The 24664-nt window shown below is 37.4% G+C and overlaps 4 protein-coding genes across 6 annotated transcripts; 3 read left to right on the forward strand and 1 right to left on the reverse strand.

Annotated features, from left to right (window-relative positions):
* Nucleotides 1–690: 690 nt before the first annotated feature.
* gys1 (glycogen synthase 1 (muscle)) lies at nt 691–15025 on the forward strand. 2 transcript variants are annotated; one of them, XR_013799964.1, is made up of 17 exons: nt 691–820; nt 2202–2320; nt 3437–3618; nt 4165–4356; nt 5249–5434; nt 6037–6181; nt 6432–6549; nt 6646–6766; nt 8547–8653; nt 9781–9840; nt 9919–10111; nt 10213–10339; nt 10783–10878; nt 10979–11142; nt 11307–11387; nt 13092–13815; nt 14060–15025. XR_013799964.1 is itself a non-coding variant. In XM_079632633.1 (16 exons), the coding sequence occupies exons 2-16, from the start codon at nt 2203–2205 to the stop codon at nt 13302–13304; spliced, it is 2103 nt and encodes a 700-aa protein (XP_079488759.1). In that variant the 5' UTR covers nt 691–820; nt 2202; the 3' UTR covers nt 13305–15025. The 2 variants fall into 2 exon arrangements, 1 of the variants encoding a protein (XP_079488759.1); XM_079632633.1 differs by having other exon boundaries at nt 13092–15025.
* Nucleotides 14644–17944, reverse strand: aspdh (aspartate dehydrogenase domain containing). 2 transcript variants are annotated; one of them, XM_079632658.1, is made up of 8 exons: nt 17603–17944; nt 17172–17222; nt 16655–16799; nt 16423–16507; nt 16148–16297; nt 15764–15987; nt 15444–15583; nt 14644–15152 (listed from the first exon to the last, which is right to left on the reverse strand). In XM_079632658.1, the coding sequence occupies exons 2-8, from the start codon at nt 17218–17220 to the stop codon at nt 15115–15117; spliced, it is 831 nt and encodes a 276-aa protein (XP_079488784.1). In that variant the 5' UTR covers nt 17221–17222; nt 17603–17944; the 3' UTR covers nt 14644–15114. The 2 variants fall into 2 exon arrangements, with proteins under 2 accessions (XP_079488784.1, XP_079488785.1); XM_079632659.1 differs by lacking the exon at nt 17603–17944 and having other exon boundaries at nt 17172–17515.
* A 524-nt stretch (nt 17945–18468) lies between these two features.
* Nucleotides 18469–20828, forward strand: tmem86b (transmembrane protein 86B). Its single transcript, XM_079626364.1, has 3 exons — nt 18469–18636; nt 18912–19155; nt 19952–20828. The coding sequence occupies exons 1-3, from the start codon at nt 18586–18588 to the stop codon at nt 20404–20406; spliced, it is 750 nt and encodes a 249-aa protein (XP_079482490.1). The 5' UTR covers nt 18469–18585; the 3' UTR covers nt 20407–20828.
* A 915-nt stretch (nt 20829–21743) lies between these two features.
* Nucleotides 21744–23219, forward strand: lrrc3cb (leucine rich repeat containing 3Cb). Its single transcript, XM_079627997.1, has 2 exons — nt 21744–21847; nt 22279–23219. Exon 2 carries the CDS (start codon nt 22280–22282, stop codon nt 23078–23080), a length of 801 nt encoding a protein of 266 aa, XP_079484123.1. The 5' UTR covers nt 21744–21847; nt 22279; the 3' UTR covers nt 23081–23219.
* The last annotated feature ends 1445 nt before the right edge of the window (nt 23220–24664 follow it).

The following is a 24664-nucleotide window of genomic DNA, read 5'->3' on the forward strand; positions in this document are numbered from 1 at the left end:
AAAAACAGGACTGCCAGTTTGTGTGTATTTGTGATCTAGTGTTGCATTATCTGCAACATCCTTGTTGTAAAGAACTGCACTGCACTGCCCTTTCAATTTCAGCTTTTAAGCACTTTATTGGTATGATTGTGTTTACATACAATATTGCCAAAGCATTATAGCCTACACAAAACAAGTAAAGACAAGTCAAGGAAATATACAATATTACAATGTATACACACACACACACACACACACACACAAACAGACACACTTATATATTAGTGCTGGGCAAAGATTAATCGCGATTATATGCATTACACCTTTTTAATACTATTTTATTCAATTTTTTGTCATTTATGTATGGGTCTTTGATTATTATTGATCAAGTAACGTTAGTCAGTTTGGTTTCTGAGGATGTGCATGTGAAGATGCGCACAAAAGCTTTTTATGCGCATAAAAAGCCAACAGCTTAACTTCCTAATGAGTTGTCTAAGGGAATTGTTTAGCCAATCAAAATTATCCTTCATGTAAACGCCTAGTTCTCTGTGGAAGTGAGTGTTGCGATGGTTGCGACTTGCGACCGTAGTAGACGCTGTACTGCTCTTCATTTACCCAGAGATCAAGGAGGCGGAGGCGGCGTCAGATAAGACACGCCCATATTTTTTTATGACGTACCTGGTCGCGTGCGAGCTGTCACGCTGACGGACAGCCAAATTGTCCAACGGACAAGGTGAATTTGCGCAGGAGACTCCGCCCACTGTCAAATCATCCTCCTGGTGATTGATTTCAGCAGATGCGAAGCTTGCGCCGCTGAGCGAGGAAAAGACGCTACCGCAGGGTGAGTGCATAACAGTTTTTGTGAGTTGTCAGTTTGAAATTAAATGTCCGTGTGTTTTAAAACCCAGAGAGGGAAATTATCTTCTATCTGCAAAGCCCGTGATTACTGTCACGCGCAGTGCTCTTCGTTTACCCGTGTCTAACCCACTTTTGCAGCTTGCTCTTGCCTGGCCAGTCTGTCCTTCCTCAAGCGTGCAAGACGAAATGCTGCAACTTGCGACTTTTTTGATCGTGTCCACCTGTTTATTCTTTGCACGTTCACTTTTATACCCTCGAAACGCTTTATATGTTTTTTTGTTATGGTGACAATGACGTTCTGCGTTTGACTGTTCATGTGTGGTCAAAGCGCACGTACCATTCCAGGGCGCGCGCACGCACGCTCGCAAACTGTATGCGTCCGAGAGAGACTCGATGGTAAAATGCCCACCAGTCATAGATGAGACTTCACCAATACTTCAATATACTATAATGGGGTTTCATAATCCAAGTAGGCTATCCATTTCGCGAGGGTGTGTTTATTATGTATGGAGGACCTTAAGTACCGTTATTTCATTAATGAATCCTGGCTGGGTTTATAGGGACTAGCCTCTTCTCTCAATTACTTTCTGTCCTTCTCGTAAAACATGCCTCATGTTGCTTAATGTATGTTGTAATTGGAGGGTGTGTAAGTGATGGTGTGATTGACTGTCCTGGTATTACATAGTGTTGTGATTGTATGAAAGATCATGCCTAGACTTGAGATGAAGGCATAATGTGTAGACCTCTCACCTGATCTGAACATGCACCTGCTCATAGTTCTTGCTCATAAGTGGCTTTTTCAAATATGTTTCCATGTGCAAATCTGAGAGAGGAAGAGCCATGCTGGAAGATGAGTCATTATAATGAAATGCTGTGGATATAAATTGTTGTAATTTGGGGGAAGTGTGTGTGTTGCATGTTTGAAGGTCATATACTGATGTAGACAGCTCTTGTGTGTCACATAAGGCTACATTTTATGATGGATATATAAGTAACACATTAGTTTAAATGTCAGGAGTTCAATGTAGATGAGACTTAAAGGGATAGTTCACTTCAAAATGAAAATGAGGTCATCATATACTCAATGTTGTTCCAAACCTGAATGTGGGTAACCAGTTAACTGGTCCCATTGACTTCCATAGTAGGAAAAAAAATACTATGAAGTCAGTGGGACCAGTTAACTGTTTGGTTACCCACATTCTTCAAAATATCTTCCTTTGTGTTCAGCAGAAGAAAGAAATTCATACAGGTTTGAAACAACTTGAGGGTGAGTAAATAATGACAGAATTTTCATTTTGAAGTGAACTATCCCTTTAAAAACATGGATAAATTGATTGATATTATCATTGTTTTCCATTACCCAGCATGCCACTGGCACGCAGTTTGTCGGTCACCTCCCTGTCTGGCCTGGAGGACTGGGACGAAGAGTTTGATCGGGAGGATGCAATCCTGTTCGAGATCGCATGGGAGGTCTCTAATAAAGGTGTGCATGTTTCTTTTATCTTGGATAGGATGTTTCGTTGCTAATGTATCGTCATAGACATTTCAAATCATATCCTCAAAAATCTACACTACCATTTAAGTTTGGGGTCAGTAAGATTAAAATGTTTTTGAAAGAAGTCTCTCCAAGGCTGCATTTAAAAATAAATAAAAAATACAGTAAAACTTTAACATTGTGAAATATTGCAGCATCGTTACTCCAAAGTTCAGTGTCACATGATCCTTCAGAAATCATTCTAATATGATGATTTGGTGCTCAAGAAACAAACTCTTCTGATTATTATTACCAATGTTGAAAACCGTTGTGCTGCTTTTTGTGGAAATTAATTTTTCAGGTTTCTTTTGAAAATAATATTTTGTAACATTATAATATGATATGTCTTTACTGTCACTTTTGAACAATTTAATGCACCCTTCTGAATAAAATGATAAAAATACCCCAAACTTCTGAACTGTACTAAATTTAGTTAAGATATTTGTATTGTTTTTACACTGACATGTCATGAATAGACTAACACAAATAAAGTTAGAAATAAAAAATAAATAAAAGAGTTTTAGGGCTGTAATAATTTTATTCAATAAAATATAAATTGAATAAAGGTTTTTAATCTCCAACAACCAGAGCTGGACTGGTAAACAAACCATACGGTACTTTACATAGCCTATTGCATTTTACATAGAAACTGTCAATATATTTGGTAAACACAGAGTATTTTGGTGCAGTACAATGAATTAACCAATAACCAATTGTTTTGAAGAGAGTTATTAGGTAGTCTACAATAATCTACAGTTTTGAAAAGGAGAAACCAGATACTGTTGTTGTTGTCACACCACAAAAACCTATATGCCACATGACTCAAGCGCCAAGCATTCACAGACACTGTATCCATCCACATACCATCATGTGACTCTAGTGCTGGTATTTGCTGCACTCTGTGAATATTATATATTATTGACAGCTAGATTAGATAAAGGTCAAGGAGACATTGTGATAGCCGTCGACAACGTCAAGTTTAAAGGGTTGGGTGGCTGTTTAGGTCGTTTTTGAAGGACCTAAACATCTGTTGACGGTTGACTAACCTCTCTCGTTTTGTGGCAGTTGGTGGCATTTACACGGTGATCCAGACCAAGGCACGTCTGACCTGCGAGGAATGGGGTGAGAACTACTTTCTAGTTGGCCCGTATATGGAGTCCAATGTCAGGACGCAAGTGGAGCTGATCGAACCCTGTAATGCAGCACTCAGAAGAACCATTGATAAAATGAACAGCAGTGGGTGCAAGGTATACAAATGCATGCACATCCTTGCTGGCTAGTTGACTTAATACATATGAAAAAAGAAAGACAATTTCTAGCTCTGGGTTTGTTCACCACCTGTTTATCCACACTAATATGTGCGCAAACATCACACAGCCCGTTTTAATCTGCTCTTATCCTCAGTGAAACCCTAAACCTTCATTCTGGAGTGTGCGTGTGTGCGTGTGTGTGTGTGTGTATTTTTTAAAGGTTAAAAGGCTATATCTGTGTCCTACAGCCAGACTGAGGTCTATTTCGGTTCTTTCAGAAAATTTCCCCCTGAGAAACACTTTGTGAATTGGTGCCAGCATTATTGCCAGGTCACTTTGCTGTCATCCAGGTTTCTCATAGAAAGTATTAACTAAAGATTGTGATCTTTGAATTAATTTGGCAAACCTGTAGAAGACAATATTTAGCAAGTGTGGTAATCTTGGTTATCAAAATACTGTTTCCATGAATGTTTTAATGAATCATTTCAAATCTTTAGCAAAGTGACAAAGTTTTTGACTTAATTCCTCTGCCTCTTTCTCTAGGTATATTTTGGTCGATGGCTGATTGAAGGCTCTCCATATGTGATTCTGCTAGACGTGGGCTTCACGGCCTGGTCTCTGGACCGCTGGAAGAGTGAATTGTGGGAGAAATGTGGTATTGGTGTGCCCTGGTTCGACAGAGAGGCTAACGATGCTGTTCTCTTTGGCTTCCTCACTGCATGGCTGCTGGGAGAGGTGTGCAGCATTGTTTTTGTGTATTTATTAATATTTTTAATTACTGGTAGCTTTTATATTTTCGTTTTAGTCATTTTGCTTTTGTCATTTATTAAGTTTCTATTTAGCTTTAATTTATTTTTAATTCAGTTTTAGGATTTTTTTTTTTACTTTCATTTAAGTTTTTTAATTTCAGTATTTAATCTTATATTTATATGTGACACTGGACCACAAAACCAGTCACATGGGTACATTTTTTGAAATTGAGATGTATACATCATCTGAAAGCTGAATAAGCTTTCCATTGATGTATGGTTTGTTAGGATAGAGAACAATATTTGGTCGAGATACAACTATTTGAAAATCTGGAATCTGAGGGTGCAAAAAAATCTAAACATTGAGAAAATCTCCTTTAAAGTTGTCCATTTATGTTTGCGATTGTGCTGCATTCACTCACAAAAATAAATATTTTCTATATTTACGGTATGATATTTACAAAATATCTTCGTGGAACATAATTTTTACTTAATATCCTAATGATTTTTGGCATAAAATGTATTGTTGGCTATTGCCACAAATATACCTGTGCGACTTGACTGGTTTTGTGATCCAGGGTATTATTGTATTTTAATAGTTTTAGTTAACTAACTACACTGGTGTGTGTCATTCCTTTTTTTAATAATCTATATGAATAAAAATTTTGTCAGTGTAAAGTACTAAAGTTCTTTAATTTATTTATTTTTGGTTAGGATATTCAACAAAAAAATATTTAGATTAAATAACCTATTGTTTTGGTAACCCAGTGAATTCAATATATATTTTTAAAAGATGCATCATCTTATCTTTTTATTTGGAACATGGACATAAAAAATGTAATTCTCATTTATTATGATTATGGTTATGTGTGTTTCAGTATGCAGCTCAGTGTGACGACCCTCCTCACATCGTGGCACATTTTCACGAGTGGTTGTCAGGTTTGGGGCTTGTCTTATGCAGGCAGCGCCAGTTACCCATAGCAACAATCTTCACCACACACGCCACTCTGCTCGGGCGATACCTGTGTGCCGGGAGCGTCGACTTCTACAACAACCTCGCAGAGGTTTGTTTGTGCAAGAGATTGTGTATTTGTGAATATGTGATACTTCCCCATTACTGTTTATTAATCTAACTCCAGATAGATTCGGCTTTCTTTAGAAAACATTTCCTGTTTCCAGCAAATAATAGTTTGACACCAAGATTATTTTCTGGAATCAAAAACAGCAACTGTAATTGAGCTGGTATCCCTAATTTAATAAAGGTGAAATACATAGTTTCTGTGAGAAACATGCTTGTAGGCATGTCTCGAAAGATAACATTTAAATTAGCGTACTTTCAATAAAAGATCAATCATATTAGGAATACTTTTAGCTGTCTTGCAATGTGTCATGAGTAAGCAAATGAGTAGATTAACGCTTTGTCTAGAGCAAACGCAAGTGTCTTTAATATACTTTTTAATACCCATCTGGGTTAATTTTTTGACTCTGTGTTTTGATGGTGCCTGGGAAGCTCGATATTGTTACTTTGGAGAGATAAACCCATGAATAGCATAGTCATACTAGTCAATAAACAAAAAAATGGGTTAAGAGAAAGTATTGTAACATAAAAAATACTTTACCTTTTAAGAAAGTGTTCTGAAGTGTCTTGTTATTTCTCCATGTGTAGTTTAATGTGGATAAAGAGGCAGGTGACAGGCAGATCTATCACCGGTACTGTCTGGAGCGTGCAGCAGCCCGCTGTACACACGTTTTCACCACCGTCTCTCAGATCACCGCCATTGAGGCCGAGCACTTGCTAAAGCGGAAACCAGGTGACTTTAGTTTCTTAAAAAGACTGTTACACTACATTTCTAATGGCGTAATGGCCCTGTCAGATAATACCATTTAAAATGTCATCATGGGCAGATTGATCTGGTATTAGAAGAGATTCTGACCTCATTTTCACTCAGGAGGCTTCTTGATTTAGTTTAGAAATGGAATTTTGTCCTGGAAATTGCTGTTTTTTTTTAAACCTATTTTAACCATTTGCTTAAGATTTCAACTTTCACTTTTCTCTGTCAGATTTTGTGACTCCTAACGGTCTGAATGTGAAGAAGTTCTCAGCCATGCACGAGTTCCAGAACCTCCACGCTCAGAGTAAAGCGCGCATCCAGGAGTTTGTCAGAGGCCATTTCTATGGGTCAGGGTTCATAATACGCACCATCATATTCACATGTCCATATACGATAACACTCTGTCATACATATGTTTTCTTGTTGATTTGTGTTCCCTGCAGGCATTTAGATTTTAACCTTGACAAGACGGTGTTTCTTTTTATTGCTGGACGCTATGAATTCTCAAATAAAGGAGCTGATATCTTTCTTGAAGCATTGGCCAGACTTAATTACCTTCTGAGGGCAAGTATTTGTGTTTTAGGTTGTACACTAGAGATGCGTGGATCAGCTCTAACGTCACCGGAATCCGCTGTTAAAAATAAATAATTCACCCGCCACCCACCCAAACCTATGACTTTCTCTGATTCAGATATCATCACTGTTTCCCTCACTGCAACTTTCCGAACACACACAAGAAATTAAATGCGTTCAGCCCAAACAAAGGCTTGATATAGGCTTTATTAGTTTATTGTCATATATACATACAGCGCTTCACAGCCGTTACATATCACATAGCCAGTACTTAATTGGCCCTGGTTAACTATTTCACTAAAACGCTCCCACACTGTATTTTTCTTTCTTTCCTTCCTTCCTTACTTTTTATTTTTTTTAATTAACCCTTTTTTGAAATTTTACTTCCATTGCTGCTTAAACAAGTAGACGTCTATAAGCTGAGAGTCAGCAAATTAGTGCCTGACGTAAAATTAAGCTTTAAACACATTCATATTTCCATAGACTCTTATCAGAATAATTTCTGTTAAAACGGTGGTTGATTATGATTTCACTTTTCTAACTTTAGTTAGTGTAATGTTGCTGTTTTAGCATAAACGACTTCTGCAAAGTTACAACGCTCAAAGTTCAAAGCAAAGAAAGATATATGCTTTTAAAGAAATCGTTTTTTAAGGACTACAATAAACGGCTGGTTGGGACTACACAAAATTCCTCCTGGGTTAGTGACATCACTAACCCTAAAATTGACATAAACCCCGCCCCTAGGAACACACAGTCCATGTTGAGAAGAGGAAGAGTTGTTGTAGTAGAGCACATTTGTCTGCTCAAGCTGTCGCATCTGTCTTTTCACATGCAATACAGTACGTAACACAAATGCAATAGCATGTCACTCTGTAGGCAACTTGCAACAATTCTCACACGAGTGATTTTATAGATTATTATGACAGAATATGCAAATAGAGGATAGTTAACTCCACATCAGCAACATAAATTCATCAACTAACCATTCAGAAACGTCCTGTTGCATTCTACATGTTGTCACTTCTTCTTGAGTCTCTCCATCATTGTCCGACTCCAGTTTAAACATAAAAGGCAGAACAGTTTCTGACATTTTAGTACTTGTCTGCGGGTACTAACACGCACACAGCTCTTGAAGCTCCGCCCTCTGTGCCGGGAGCAGCAGCTCATATTCATTTAAAGGGACACATACGGTACGAAATGACGTGTTTTTACTGACCCTCAAAAGGGACAATTTTAACATGCTGTTAAAAATTATCTGTGGGGTATTTTGAGTTAAAACTTCACATATACACTCTGGGGACAACAGAGACTTATTTCACATATTGTAAAAATTGGCATTATACCTCCCCTTTAAGCTTGTGTATATTAGTAACTTAAGTTATTAAGCAATATCACATGTAGATTTTTTCCTTTGTATTTCATATAATGACCACTAGAATATTTAGGTATATTTTATCCTTGATTGGTTTTCCCTGAAGAAATCCGCGTTGTTGTTGAAAACAAAGTAAAAGAGTGGCACACATTCGTTGCGTTTTACCGTGAAATAAGAGTTCCGTGTCTTTAATAAAATCAAAACAATATAATTATTTATCTTATTCACCCATAATTAATTGGAATGTTATTTTGTATTACTTGGCCCGCCCGACCCACGGATATAACCACGATCCGCGTATCATTAGTGTATACTATGTGCATTTCATACGAATAATCTTTGTTATAAAATTTGTTTTAAATGTGACTTTGATTTTAAACATTATTCTTGTGGTTCTAGGTGAATCACAGCGAGGTGACTGTAATAGCATTCTTCATCATGCCTGCTCGTACCAACAACTTCAACGTGGAGACCCTGAAGGGCCAAGCCGTACGGAAACAGCTCTGGTAACCATGACAGCTGCACTGTGAGGACTACTGTTGTGAATGACTGTGTAGCAACCTACTTGCTTCATATAAACTCCCAAGATCGCCTAGAATGCCGCCACATGTCTTGAAAGCAGTGCTAATGTAATATTATTTATACTGTATTTTGAATTCGCTTTTTGTTTTTATATTTTCAATTTTCATTTTAGTTTTTAGTAATTTTGTTATGTGCTTCTTTTTTATTTGTATTTATCTATATAGTTGATTTAATTTTTTTTAGCAGTTTTAATACTTTATCTTAAACTTTTACTTCAGTAATTTGCTAATGCAACATTTATAATTTTCCCATGTTTAAATTTTTCATCTAGTATTTATTTTTCATTTTAGTTCAGCTTTTACATTTAAAAAAAAATAGTTTTAGTTAGTTTAACAATAGCAATATTGGTCTAGAGCGTCCCAACACAGCTGTGTCATTCTGCAGTGAAGGATGTATGAGGATGTAGAAAGAATATTTAGTTATTTTAAAAATAAACAGTAGTCATAATGTCATTGAAAGGAATAGTTAAAATTATAGTTATTTATTCATTATTTTACATAAATATAATTAATTATTTACTCATAATTTTGCTCAAAAACACATTTATAGTTTTTTGCTCTCTCGACAGTTTTGGGGTGCTTTCACACTTGGTTCGATTGCCTGGCCCGAACCAGAGTTCGATTGCTCCCTGCTTTGTTTGTTTTTTGTAACTTTGGTTAAATAAAAGCATCAGCACATAACACTTTCCGCAAATGTTCTAAAGAAGGCGGGAGTCCATTACTGTAGAAGGCAAACTGAAATGAAATGTACATTTTCTCAGCTTGTCAGGAAGGTGAGTGAAACCCACACAAACACGGTTTTATCGGGTCATACGTCATCAATTGCGGTTCACTAACCTTTTTAATGCGGATTCAGGTAGAGTTCACGAGTGCGCACCCGAGTTCGGTAAACGGTGTTCACATCATCCAAACGAACTGAACTCTGACGCCAATCGAACACGGGTGCGCACCATAAGTGTTAGTGTGAAAGCACCCTTATTTTCAGGGACTCGGGGTCTGTTGGAACAGTGAATGGATTTTGTTGTGATATTGCATCTTTGTTGTATTGTCAGGGACACTGCACAGACTGTGAAGGAGCGCTTTGGGAAGAAACTCTACGAATCACTTTTAGTGTGAGTTGCCTCTTCGACTGCATCAAAAAAGTGTGTGAATCTCTTTTTCGGAGTGACATTGCTCTCTTTTGTTTTCAGAGGGCAGTTGCCTGATGTGTCTAAGATGTTAGATAAAGAGGACTTTACCATAATGAAGCGTGCCATCTTCGCCACCCAACGACAGTGTCTGCCCCCCGTCTGCACTCACAACATGCTGGAGGACAGCAGTGACCCCATCCTCAACTGCATCCGCCGCATTGGCCTCTTCAACACCTCTCAGGACCGAGTCAAGGTACACAGACACACTGTATATAATTAAAGGCTCACTAATTGATTTGTTTTTCTGTGGGAAAAATACTGAATATGCTTATAAGACTCTTGTTCTTCTGCTAGGTGATTTTCCATCCAGAGTTTCTCTCCTCAACTTCTCCTCTCCTGCCGATGGACTACGAGGAGTTTGTGAGAGGCTGCCACCTTGGAGTATTTCCATCTTACTATGAGCCCTGGGGATACACACCAGGTATAACTACACACACTCCTATATGTACACTACTGTTCATAGTTTTTTTTAAAGAAATTAATACTTTAAAATGATCTAAAGTGACACTAAAGTCACTTTTCAAGATTTTACAAAATACTTTTATAAAAAAAAGCTGTTCTTTTGATCTTTCTATTCATAAAATAATCCTGAAAAAGTACCACTTTACAAAAAAAAATGGTAAAGAAATGTTTCAGCATATCGAAATGAATTTTAAAAATCAACATTTTAAATAAAATAATATTTCACTGTATTGTTTTTACTGAATTTATCAAATAAATGCAGCCTTGGTAAGGAAAAGAGATTTCTTTTTCAAAACCATGAGAAAATCTTACTGACCCCAAACATTTTAACGGTAGTGTATGAACTAATTAAATGTGTATTAATAACTGCCACTCAACACAATGAACCCATCTCTCTCCCAGCTGAGTGTACAGTGATGGGTATCCCATCAATCTCCACTAACCTGTCTGGGTTTGGCTGTTTCATGGAGGAGCACATTGCTGACCCATCAGCTTACGGTGAGAGCTGCTACACAGCAGCTACAAGATTTAAATTTTTTTCCGAATCTCATTTTTGTTTGAATGAGTTTTATTTGGTTCCTAATTCCCTCTCTCTCAGGTATCTATATTCTGGATCGGCGGTATCGTGGGGTGGATGAGTCCTGTAATCAGCTGACGTCTTTCCTGTTTCAGTTCTGTCAGCAGAGCCGCAGGCAGAGGATCATTCAAAGGAACCGAACCGAGCGCCTCAGTGACCTGCTAGACTGGAGATATCTGGGCAGGGTAAGACCACACACACGAACTCAATGAAATGCTTTTCCCAAGGTCATACCACCATACCAGACTGTCAGCCACGAGATGTGTCCAAATAACTGTATATGCATCAAAACAATAAAGCTAACAGGTTATTGATCTTGAACTAATATAACATGTTTTTTTTCTCTTAGTATTACATTTCTGCCCGACATATGGCTTTAGCGAAAGCTTTCCCGGACACATTCATCTATGAGCCTCAAGAACCCACTTCAGTAAGTTAAAACGATGACTTAAGTTTATAAGTCTTAAATTTAATTATCTAAACCAGTGGTTCTCAACCTGAACTCTCAACCCGGATGTCCCAACCGCAGCAGATGTCCAAGGGGGACTTTGGTAGAAAATTTAGTGTAAAAAAAAACATTTTTTATAATGCTTTTAGTCTAGATGGAAGTAGGGGTCCACGCGCACCCCCCGGCTTTTTTTACGACACCTAATTTTTTAAAATCCTTAAAGTGTCTATTTTCAGAATCTGCCAGGTACCAAGCTGAAATAATGTCCCAAAGACTTCATTTTTAACCTTTTGCTGCATCTGACCGGAACCTGAATAATCAAATTATATAGAAAGTGGCATAACATTTGAAGTAAACAACATACAGAGACAAATGAACACATTTTCCCATACAATTCTGACCCCAGAAATTTAATGGAATGGTTATTTTTGACATTTGACAACATACTGACCCTATTTCTGAACAAAAATAGCAAAAAATGGCCAAAGATGTGTAGAGGATCAACAATTTTTTCGTTTTCTCAAGCGCATGTTTTTTTTTTTTCACAACCTATTATTTCTTTATCAATCAAGTGTCTATTTTAAGATTAAATTAGGTACCAAGCTAAAATAATGACCAAAAGTTATTACGTTGGACGCAGCTGCCATTAGACCCTACAGTCTCTGAAACTGTTTCACAGTGAGTGACTGGCCTAGTTTTACCCCATTTACGGCTGAGAGAATCAAAGTAATACGTGTTGGTGACAATTGTGCCCACATCGTTGTCGAATCCCATACCACACCAAGAAAAGTGGTCCTCTGAGACGGTAGGAGCACACTCTTCTTGGCGTTGAGCCTCAACCCCAGCATCTTCATGTGAGACAGAATGACATCTCGATGCCGAACTGCCATCTGCTCGGACTGGGCACTTGTGGAGTGCCCAGGGGCACTTGTGGAGGGCACACCCCCCGATTGTGGAGGAGCCAGAGTGGCGATGCTTTGTTTCTGTTGCACCCTGTGCTGCTAGGAGCTCGTAGGCTGCCGAGACTGCTCCTGTTTAATCCCAGCAGTCTCGGGGACATTAGATCGGCGAGGAAGAATCTTCTGGAGCACCGCTGATTGTTTCTTCGCCTTCTGAAAACTTTCGACGACCGTGCTTACAGCGTCGCCGAATAGACCCAAAGGGTCTATTTTTCCTTGTGTTTCCAACTCTGAAACTTTGTAAGCTCTTGATCTTGGATTTTGCTTTGTCACAGAAAATGCACTGATTGGGAAACAAGGAACCCCTTCTTGGAGCTCCTTCAGATTGAATTGACAGATTTGACATGGTGCAGAGAGTCCTTTGTGTAGATATTGTGATACCGTGTAGATATGATAGCAAAAGGTTAAAAATGAAGTCTTTGGGACATTATTTAAGCTTGGTACCTGGCAGATTCTGAAAATAGACACTTTAAGGATTTTAAAAAATCAGGTGGCATAAAAAAAGCCGGGGGGTGCGCGTGGACCCCTACTTCCATCTAGATTATTTTCAAGCTAGTTACAAACAACTAGACAAGTCATGGGGTTTTTGAATACTGTTGTGGACAATGGGGCGCCTTGGAGTCAAAAAGGTTGAAAACCACTGACTGCTCTAGACATATCTGGTTAATGTCTATGAGCTGAGACGTAAATATTTGTTGACATTTATTCTTTTAATCACGTAATCCAGGCCACAGGCTTCCGTTACCCGCGACCTGCCTCTGTGCCCCCTTCTCCCGCCCACTCGCTTCACTCATCTCCTCATCACAGTGAGGGTGAGGATGAGGAGGAACAGTATGACGAAGATCTGGAAGCAGAAAAAGACCGGGTCAACATCCGCCAACCGCTTAACGTACCGAACCGAAACAAGAATAATGCAGTCGTTCTCCCTGAGAAAAACTAAAACACAGCCCTACATGCATACATACACAAACTGTAGCTTATACTGTGAGGCACTTTTACACACAGACACGCACACACACACACGCGTACGCACACACTTTAAACGCAACACTCCCCTAAAAGTGAACGTAATGCCTGCAAACAGTGTGTTTGCATGTTGTTTTTGTGCAAGAGAAATAAATAAGATATTTAAGTATATGGTGAGCCATAGTTTGTGAAGATTTCACTGGTGTCTTTCATACAAGGCCAATTACAAAAACAACTGAGAGCAAAGGATTTAGTAGTAGCTAGAGTTAATTCAGATGACAATTCCTGTGTGTCTGTGATGCTGGTCTTAAAGGGATAGTTCACCCAAAAATGAAAATTACCTCATTATTTACTCACCCTCAAGTCATCCTAGGTGTGTATGAGATTCTTCTTTCAGATGAATGCAATCGGAGTTATATAAAAAAATGTCCTGGCTCTTCCATTGCTTGCTTTATAATGGCTGTTTATGATTTCAAGTCCATAAAGCATCCATGCATGATAAAAGTAATCCACACGGCTCTGCTGGGGTTAATAAAGGTCTTACGAAAGTGAAGCGATGTGTTCGTATAAAAAAATGATCCATATTTAAAACTTAATATGGATTTAAAACATATTTAAGTTCCAGCCTCGGCCGGTAGCTAGTTATTTTAGTCAATAAAGTTTTAAATATGGATATATTTTTTTACACAAACACATCGCTTCACCTCAGCAATTTATTAACCCCAGCAGAGCTGTGTGAAGCACTTTTATGATGGATGGATGCGCTTTGATGGACTTCAAAACATAAATAGCCATTCACTGCTATTATAGAGCTTGGAAGAGACAGGATTTTTTTATATATATATATATATATAACTCGGATTGTATTAGTCTGAAAGAAGAATGTCATATACACTTAGGATAACATGAGGGTGAGTAAATCATGGGGTAATTTTCATTTTTGGGTGAACTATCCCTTTAAGCGGACATTCAAATGGCCACATTGAAAAGTTAAGACAATACAAATGACAGTGTTAATTTCAAGTCTTCCCGTGATAAACTAATTGAGATGAAGAGCATAATTGTTACAAGCATTTATTTTAAAGAGACCTTTATAAGGAATGAGAGCCTTATCAATTATTTAAAGGAATGGTTAAAAAAAATGCATTATTTATACACTGTTCCAAACATGTATGACTTTCCTCTGTGGACCACAAAAGAAGAATGCTCTTTTATATAGAAAATGAACGAGTCAAGATTCAATATATAAACCTAAAAATAGTCAATATGGCCCAAAATCATGCTTTGACAGTCATTATTACTATTCACTATCATTGTACTAATTTCAAAGAGCTAAACTTCTCCATTTGTGTTTCATGAAAGCAAGAAATTCATACGTTTCAAAGGGCTTGAGTTTGAGTAAACAATGACAAAGTACCGTTATCCGAAAACATTCTTGCAATTCTTTACTCACAGCCAGATTTCCCTTTGCAGTATTATGTACTCTCAAAAACATAGTAAGTATCCAGCTTTTTTATTATTAATATTATTGTTAAAGAACAAAGAATCACAAGCAAGTAATGTAGCAAAAGCTAACCAGCCAAACGAATGCACTGGAGGATCATTGATACTGTATAATACAAATACACATGAGCACTGTTTAAATTAGTCATGTATGTCACGGCTGTACAACTGAGATTAAAGTCTACAACATTATTGACATGACGACAAATTTTTATTATTTCATCATGTGTAACTGTTATTCTTTGGTTAACTTGTACACTTTCTGCAGTAATCCACTGTTGTCAACACAGATATACCCTCCCTCCATGACCCTTGCAAACTGGAAAAAAAAGAAAGAAAACATAATTCAGATATTGTAATATATAACAAGATGTGAGATAAGAGTTATGTAACCGCATTAATTAATGTATGATTTTGGACTTTTCATTCATTTTCAAATTTTAGCTGGACAGAAAGAAAAGAAGAGTTACAAAAGAATGCAAAAGTGTATGATGGAATTGTTTTTTATGGCTATATTATCTGTGTAAAACCAGATTTGGCTTAGGATGTTTAGCACATACTGTGGTTTTTGGCTGTATGCACTCCACCTGTCTTTCTTATGCAAACATACCCAGTAAGCTGCTCCAGAAGGAATTGTATGTGGCATTTCCTGTTACAGCTCCCAGTTTGGCGGGGTTCTGTCTTACTGTTTTCACTGAGAACCCATCTGGACCTATTACTTCAACCTCCACAATATGGTAGTCTGCTAATCTGGAGAGAAGGGCAAGACGAGAAGCTCATACTCAAGGTTCGGGATTTGAACAAAACCCAAACCTGAAGTATAGTGTTTTTTTTACTACTTAGCAACATGCTGAAAAGTCTAGGTATGGAGGCAGTTTTTTTGTGTTTTATGAGGAATGAAGCATTTTAAGGAACCAGTTGGCAACTCACGCAGTGTCTGAAATAATTTCTCCAGTAACCCCATGGAAGCCCAACTTTGATGCGGCTATAGCCGCAGCTGCCATCGTGTTCACATTGTTAGGGGCTATGGGGCAGAGCTCTGCTACTGAGCCGTGGAACAAGACCCGCCTCCCCTCTCCCTCCGTCCAATCAGAGAGCAGGCCACCAGTCAGTCGAAAGCAAGAGGGATGTTTAGACATTCGGATGGAAAGAGCCTACGATAAAGACATTTGAAAATGACTTAATATATTTTAATGTGAGAGGGACAATAAAACTTAAGCTATTAACTTTGCTGACCACCTCTTGAATATAAATATTTTTCATGAGCAATCATTAAAATTTGTGCAGTAAATAATTATAATAAAATGGTCTCACCTGCAATGTTCCGCTGTCGTTCATTTTTTGAATATCTTGGCCACCCCATAATGCACCACTGGGCACATAAAGTGTTTTTCCATGTTGTTTTGCAGCAGTGCGGAGCTCGTGCTCAAGCTGGGTGTCGGAGAGGGCCGAAGGGCTGCCCACCTGAGGGAGGGAAAAACTTGATCAGGGATGGTTCTATAACAATTACGTAATCATTATTAAATAAATGTAAATAATATGGAAAGCAAGATTTCAAGTGATAATATAGAGGTAAACTGTAAAGTTACCAGGAAATGAGCGTGTGACACAAATCTGACCCCAAACTCTTTAACTATCTGTGGATGACACACCTCCACTATTACATCAGTTCCTCTGAAACACACAAAACACTTATACGTTTACATATAAACAAATAGGGTGAATTCAGGTTGATTGGGACACTTCTTGCCATTGATGTGACTGGGGAAAAGTACCCCTATGCAACATGCACCTACATACAAACACATTTGCAATGTTTACCTGCGTGTGAAATCTGAAAGGTCGTGTAGAATGAGCTCTTTGGGCAATGAATCTTTAAGTTTGTCTGGATTTCGGTTCCAAACGAATGCTAAATGCAGCCCCACTTTAGGCCCTTCCCTTTGGATCTTCTCAACAAGAAACTGTCCTGAATGTTGAGAAAAAGATGAAATACAAACTTCATGGTTTGACAAAATCAATTGATACTGAACAGGAGTAATCACAGCGCTTCCACACTTCTTGACCAATACATTTTCATGATATTTTAGTGGTTTGTGGTATGGACAGGTTCACGAATCAATCAAAAGTCCCAGATACTTTTCGATGACAACATATGGTTATTTGCTGATTAACTGAGAAAATGACCTTATTTTAATATTTAAAAATATAACAGGAAGTATAGACTATACAAATTGTTCTTTTGTCAAAGGTAATATGCAATAGTTTAAGTACAAATAAAAAAAAACATCAATGTGTAATACACTGTAGGGAAAGTTGAAGTTTTCACTAGAGAACTCACCTAAATGTCCATATCCCACAACTCCAACCTTTAATGGTCTATCAGCCATATCTACAGAGTGAGAAAGGAGATTCAGAATAGCTTTTGTATAGAATGTTTAATCTCCAGGGTTTGTCTGCTAAACATAGGGTAAGGGAGCTAATTATTATCCACAACTATAACAACAGTGTAGTCTATTTTGTAACTTCTGAAACATGGAAACAAGATGTAGGCCAACAAGATTTGCTTATATTGCTTATATTGTAGGCCAAGCAGATTTGCTTATATTGCATGTACTGGTATATTCCCCACACATGCTCGTGATTAAATATTTGGCCCCTCCCCTTTTCATTTTCTCCAATGTCACCGTCCAACTTTAGATATTCTCCTTTATCTCTAACACATGATCTCAATCGCTCCTCTCAACCTTCACATGCCTGCTTAATCCTTACCTTTTCTCTATTTTCACTCTCTCTCTTTCTTCTCGATGTTCGTCGATCTCTTGTTTCGCTGTTTGAACTTGAGAGATTGTGGATCGAGCGGGTTAAAGTTCATGTTAATGATTAGACTTTGTGTGTGAATCCATTGGCGTTTGGATATTTTAAAGGAGCACTGTAATATTATGTATGGTAGAAACGGTGATCCTGAACCCAGACCGAAGAAACTTCAATAAGTTGCCATGCCTTCTATCTATAGGATAGACTATCTATCACTTCCAAAATATAAAACATTTAATGTATTTAGAATGAATATATAGCCTATATAAAATCTTCCCTTTTTCTTTTTTGCATCATAACACTGCGGCTCAGTGGCGCCCTCATATGGGTGACCATGTGGAAAGATGTAAATATCTCCAGCAGTTTTGATTATACATATTCAGTTAAAACCACTACCATCAGAGAAGTTAATAATCAATAAGAATTAAAAAGATTAGAATTAGAATTACAATGATTATTATAATAATTACAATACTTTGGATAATTGTTTATACCAACCTAAATATCTAGAAATGTAAAAGTTTCTGCTTACTCTGACACGTCTACAAACACAACAGAAAAGCTGATAAAATGAATATAATAAGCTGAAAATACAGAAATCAAAGAGAGAAAGATAATTGTCTAAAATGAATTAAAAAAAATTATCTTGCTGAACTTGTGTCTCAATCATCAAACCTTTGCTCTTACTGATGATGTGACTATAGGGTAATAGGCCATAATGCAGAGAGGAGAGAGAGTGAAGGGTGTACTTTGTTTATGACAGAACAATCTGACGGATAACACATCCCTCATAATGGTCCAAAGTCCAGACTTACCCCAGCCAGTGAAACACACTGGTATACATAGTTCACAGAGACATTACAGATCTCCCAGCTGTGGAATACGTGGCCCACATCTGAGAACGGTGTGTGTATGACTGTTTTGGCAAGAAGAGAGAGATGGACATCCTGGAGACAAGTGCCTTTGACCGCAGACAACGCAGAAACACGGTAATCACAGCACACACACACACACACACCTGCACACACGCAGACACCTGTGTTCTGCTTTTGTGGGATTCACAAACATCCAGTTTATATTTAGATTCACATTTAGTCACAATTATTTTTCTAGTATTATGGCTTCACACTCATGTTTTCATTTCCTCATAACAAAGATATTTGCATTTACTATTTAATACAAACAATTGTGAGACTGTTAGAGCAGAATGTGCAGACTGTGTGTTTTTATAACTGATGCCTGTACTGTTTTCATTCTTTTCCAGTGCTGTGTTCTGTTTCTCTACCTCCTCCCTTTTATTGTATCTTGCACAATATACTTTTATTTGTGGATCCCAGACTCCGCCCCCTCTCTTTTGGCTGCTGGAATAAAGGCTGCTCCCATCCTCTCGTTGGTCCTTCTGGTGTTCAGCTATAATGGGGGGCGGAGTCTAATGGGTGTGGCCGGAGGGTTGCTGCTCTCAGCGGGCGGAGACTGTTGCCTTATTTGGCCAGAACTTTTTATCCATGGTAAAAGTTATTTCTTTCTGTCCCATATCTTAACTTAAGACTATCAGCCAGGGTTAATGTTACAAAATTTACCAAGAACATGTCCAGGCTATATGTCACCCATATATATACACACACATATACATTGGGATATTAGGGATATTATTTTCTTGGCAGTTAGGCACAATTTCTCCATAAAAACTGTCATCACCACAATGCAAAATAGTAATAAAATATATAATTTTAAAAAGTAAAAAGTATTAATACATCATGATACTAATTTGTTCAGTCTTTATTTTAACTTGATAAATACACCGTATTTGTAAGTACTGTCTCTAATGAGAATAAAATGATAATTACCATTCAGAATTATGTAATTATAATTTTTTATTACAAATGTTTTTAATTATTTTAAATTAAAATTTCCATTTTAATATAGAATTAATCACAATTCTCCACAGCAGTGTTATTTTAACATCAGTTTTTATTAATGGCTTGGATTTGTGTTTAATCAAATTTTTAAAGTTCAAGTTTTTGTAATTTTGTTGTGTGATTTTGTCTTTATTATTCAAAAAAAAAATAAGTATATATCTTTTAGTCTTTTTTATTTAAATAAGTATTTCAGTTTTAATTATTTATGTAGCCTATATCGGGTAAAGGGAAATTATAAATCTTTCCTTGTCAACTAAAAAAGTAAATATTTAATTACATTTTGATTGACATTTATTTTACTTCAAGTAACAGAAATATTTTTGTATTGTAGTTAATTACAATAACCCTGCTTCACAGTCCAATCTCTTTCTGTTTTCTTTTTCAGGAATGAGCTGTTTTGCTCTGGCCCACTTGCTTTACTCTCTCTCCTTCCTGTCATCACGATATTCTGCAACATCTTCGTCTTTCTCGTTCTATATCCTCTACCTCCCCCTGTGGTTGATCGGCGGTGGACTTTATGTGTACCTGGTGCCCTTCCTACGGCTTGATCCAGAAGCTGACGTCCTCGTCCCAGCCATAGGGGGTTACGTGCTGCTCATTGTCATCATGGCTACACTGGCTGTTCGTACGCGGCGGCCGCTCGTCCTGCTGGGGAGCCTGGTCTTCATGGCTTCTGACCTCACAATTGCACTGACAAAGTTCAATGTCTTTGATATAGAATACGAAAGGCACATTATTATGACAACATACTACCTGGCACAGCTGATGATTGCGCTAGGTGACGTGAAGGCAGTGCTGGAGGAGGATGCTGAGGATATCCACAAGTGGAAGAGATCATAAAACTGCTGTGAACTCAGGAGATTGGTTCAGTGATGCCACACAAACACTACGTTGTGTATCATCATCATCATCATCATCACTGAAAAGGGTTGATTACGGTATAATATGGGACCTATTTGAATAAACCTGTGTCTGTTTTGCAGTAAATTCCACAACTGTGTGTGGACATGACTTATATCCCTAAATATCTGAAATATTACACAGTCTAACAGCTGAGACTAGTTTCGCTGCAGCAGATGTAAACTCCTCACAACAGACTCTGCGCTTGATATGAACTGATTTTTATTCAATTTATTAAATCAAGTTTTATTTTGTCCAACAACACAAATATTTATGCTTGGATGCTCCACATTATTATGCTATTTCTAGAGCAGAGATGAGTTTGTCACACTTAAACAGAAAATAAAGGAGGTGATGTCGCAGTGTGTTACAGATATGTATTTATTGACAGATTCATGAAACTTTTGTGGTCTAGTTGCTGGCAAAAGACAAATGTAAATATATATATATATATATATATATATATATATATATATATATATATATATATATATATATATATATATATATATATATATATATATATATATATTTATTTATACCTTTATTTAACCAGGAGGTCCCATATATTTATGTAGGCCCATATATTTAGGTCCCATATATTTATGTAGGCCTAATGAAAATATCTGTAGGCATATAGATTCAAATCTCATGAAATTCTTTTGTGTTTTATAACTTACTTTTGTGGCATACAATGCTAAAATCACTTTTAAAAAAAAATGAAAGCAATAGCGAGACTAGATATTTTTTTTTTAATTCAGCTATTATTAGGCTTATCGTTAATAGTTTATATAAAATAAATTGAAAAATTGCTAAATATCAGCAGTTTTAGTCTGTATAAACAAATGAAAATGTAGGCTAAAATGTATTTCATAATGGTATTAATAGGCCCTAAATAACTTGTAAAGTGAACTGCAGTGATTTGACACTAATGTATCTTGTGCTGCGTCAAGTAAGGTCAAACACCACCGACAGATGTTCCCCGTTCACTTATAGCGCCATCTCTCGTTTATCTTGAGTTATGTGTGAGGAAAGCTTCGGTATTTCAAAACCACACACACACACACACACACACCATAACTGAGGAGGAGAAAGATGGGAACTGAAGAGGCTTCTGTACGATCAAGTTGATCTTCAAGACAGGAATGAACTCGCATCCGTTTCATTTGTGAATAATGCCGATGTAATCATCACATGTTGTTTTGGTGATGAGGAGACGTTCACATTCCGAGGGAAAGAGGATATCAGTCAAAATTAGTCAGTTAGGCAAATTATGAATGGAAAGTTTGAAGAAATAAGCCAAAAACGGGAAACACACCGTGTTTATGCGGTAAACACAACATTCGTAACGCGAGATACGACTTCTCATCTACTCTCTCAGGTAAATAGCCTATTTTACATTTTCTCCGCATTAAGTTCCCAAGCTTATCCAAACCATTTTATTGAATTTCTGGATTGTTATAAGTATACATTAACTGACTTGAGGAGCGATATTAGTGATATGTCATATATATATATAAACTGAAACCCAAAATAGGCATAAATATCTGTATCAACCGTTTTCTGTTATTACTATATATCCAATTCGTTCCTCTACAGCTGAAGCACACAGCTAAGTTTATGCCCTAACAAACTAGCAGTTTCTTGATGGTAATTAACCTAACAAGTGCCCATTTATCCTCAAAATAACTCCACAATCAGTAAGCATAATGATAGCAGGGTGCCAGTTGTAATGACTTGTTATTTTCTTCCTGTTTCCTGTTTGTTTTGAGCTGATGTGCTCTTCCTCCTCCTGATGTTCGGGACTGTCAGTATGCCTATGGGCTGTCAAGCTGTGGCCAGCTGCCTTTCTCTCACTTTCACCCTCCTCCTGGACGTCTTGGGTGTGTGTCTGTGCCACCAAGCAGAAAACGGATGCCCAGAGAGCTGTCTCTGCTCGGAGAGTGTCGACAGCGGGCTGGTGGTCCGTTGTAGTGACATGCACCTGATAGCAGTGCCACGTGACCTTCCGAACACTACACAGCATCTATACCTAGACAACAACCTGCTGCTTACCATACCATCGTATGCCTTTATAGGACTCCCACTACTGTTCAAATTAGATCTTTCCCACAACAGGTTGGCCTACCTGGAGCCTGGAGCCTTTCAAGACCTTGCAGACTCGTTGAGCAGCCTGGATCTTTCTTCAAATCAGCTGGAGACCCTGGACCCCAAGGCGTTCGGCGACCTCAGAGCCCAGACTAACCTTTCTCATAACCCCTGGCTGTGTGACTGTCGTCTGCAGCTGGCTATGCCACAGCTGCTCTTGGATCCCTCCTCCCTCACTGAGGTGGTGTGCAACACTTCTGAACCTGAAGCGCTGGAGGCTCAAGGTATGCCCTTCATTCTGGTGGCGACTGATCTTGACTTCTGCACAGCAATCCAGAGGACCACTGATGTGGCTATGCTGATAACAATGTTTGGCTGGTTTACAATGGTTATATCCTATTTAGTTTACTATGTAAGGCACAACCAAGAAGACGCAATTCGCCACCTCGAATATCTCAAGTCTCTGCCCAACAGGCAGGCCAGATCGGAGTCACTGACACTTAACCAGGCTGTAACACAATTATGAATAACAGGGTTAAAATGACATACCTTGTCATCACACCGGTTTTTCTTTTTTTGTTGTTTTTATTGATGTTTCTGTATAAAATATCAAATAAAAAACAACCAAATATAGAAAGAATGTGACAGTAAAGACTTATTGAATATTTCTACCACTTTCTATTTCAAATTAATGGTGTTCTTTTGAACTTAATATTCATCAAATAAATGTATTCAGAAAGAAGTCTCACGGTTTCCCCAAAAAAGCAGAACAACTGCTTTCAACATTGATGACATTGATAAAAAAAGAAAAAAATCAGCATGTTAGAATGATTTCTGAAGGATCAGGTGACACTGAAGGCTGGAGTATTGATGCTGAAAATACAGCATTGACATCAAAGGAATAATGTTTTTTATTTATTTAAATAAGGTAAAATAGAAAGCAGTTAATTTAAAGTGTTATAATCTTTCACAATATTGCTGTTTTTACTGTGTTTTTGATCAAATAAATGCAGGATTGGTGAGCATAAGAGAATTAATACAAAATCTTAGTGACCCCAAACTTTCGAACAATTGTGTAAATCACTCCTTTAAAATGTCATCATATTTGAAAGATGTTAATAATCCAGTGTAATAAAAATAAAAAAGTGATTGTCATTATTTATAGAAATATGCGTTAAAAACGACTGAGAACTTTATATATTGAGACTTGGTAACAATTTCTTTGGGACACAAGACCAATTGAAAATATGTTACTGCCCGGATCAAAAGCTTTTACATTTTTTTTTATTAGAATAGGGTTCATGAGGTTAAAGAGTGTGTCTTTCAAAATGGGACACACATGTTGTACATACAGTATATTAGATTTGAGCCCATCATGGGTTTTTGTGAGACTCCAATAACAATAAGATTATATGCAGTACCTGTATATCATACTGTATCTATTGAAATAGAAATACTGTATTGAAATAGAAATACTGATCTGGGCTTAGGTTGCAAAATTTTGCAGACAATAGGCTCCTATGACTTGAATTACTCAGAAGATGTCTACTTTTAACAAGTAGCGAGAGTTGGATTCAGATTACACCTAATAACACCACATTTGCACTCAAAATTAAACTATCTTATACTGACGGAAGAGCTTGAACCCTTCAGTCTTCAGATGTACAGCACTGTCATCTTTTATTATTGTTGTTCGGGCCTAGGCATGATGGACCAGCACCTGCTCCCCATCATTTGATACTAATATTAATATTAATGTTTGAATATGTTTTTCAAGATCTTCATGATTTTTAGACCCAGTAGCTGTACTCTGAAGATGTTTAATTCAATAAATTCAATACTGAGTCTTTCTGAATGGTTTCATATGTCTCTGCTTTACTAATCAGCTGCTTTAGTGATTCACAATTGTATTGTCAATTATTGACAGCAAGTTCTCAGGTGCCCAGTGTGTATTATATGCTTTAAAGGATTAGTTCACTTTTAAAATTAAAATTCTGTCATCATATACTCACCCTTAAGTTGTTTCAAACCTGTATGAATTTCTTTCCTCTGCTGAACACAAAGGAAGATATTTAGAAGAATGTCAGTAACCAGACAGTTTTTGGTTCCC

Source organism: Phoxinus phoxinus (assembly GCF_949152265.1).
Source record: "Phoxinus phoxinus genome assembly, chromosome: 1".
NCBI lineage: Eukaryota > Metazoa > Chordata > Actinopteri > Cypriniformes > Leuciscidae > Phoxinus > Phoxinus phoxinus.

Bases quoted from the DNA above. Each gene is read 5' to 3' on its own strand.
- lrrc3cb (XM_079627997.1), top strand. From the start codon at position 22,280: ATGCCTATGGGCTGTCAAGCTGTGGCCAGCTGCCTTTCTCTCACTTTC.
- aspdh (XM_079632658.1), bottom strand. From the start codon at position 17,220: ATGGCTGATAGACCATTAAAGGTTGGAGTTGTGGGATATGGACATTTA. The intron at 16,508-16,654 runs GTAAACATTGCA...TGTGTGTTTCAG, and splicing joins CTTTCAGATTTCACACGCAG to AGGAACTGATGTAATAGTGG. The intron at 15,988-16,147 runs GTGAGACCATTT...TCTTTATCGTAG, and splicing joins ACGACAGCGGAACATTGCAG to GCTCTTTCCATCCGAATGTC.
- tmem86b (XM_079626364.1), top strand. From the start codon at position 18,586: ATGGACATCCTGGAGACAAGTGCCTTTGACCGCAGACAACGCAGAAAC. The intron at 18,637-18,911 runs GTAATCACAGCA...ATTCTTTTCCAG, and splicing joins GCAGACAACGCAGAAACACG to TGCTGTGTTCTGTTTCTCTA. The intron at 19,156-19,951 runs GTAAAAGTTATT...TTTCTTTTTCAG, and splicing joins GCCAGAACTTTTTATCCATG to GAATGAGCTGTTTTGCTCTG.
- gys1 (XM_079632633.1), top strand. From the start codon at position 2,203: ATGCCACTGGCACGCAGTTTGTCGGTCACCTCCCTGTCTGGCCTGGAG. The intron at 3,619-4,164 runs GTATACAAATGC...CTCTTTCTCTAG, and splicing joins TGAACAGCAGTGGGTGCAAG to GTATATTTTGGTCGATGGCT. The intron at 4,357-5,248 runs GTGTGCAGCATT...TGTGTGTTTCAG, and splicing joins CTGCATGGCTGCTGGGAGAG to TATGCAGCTCAGTGTGACGA.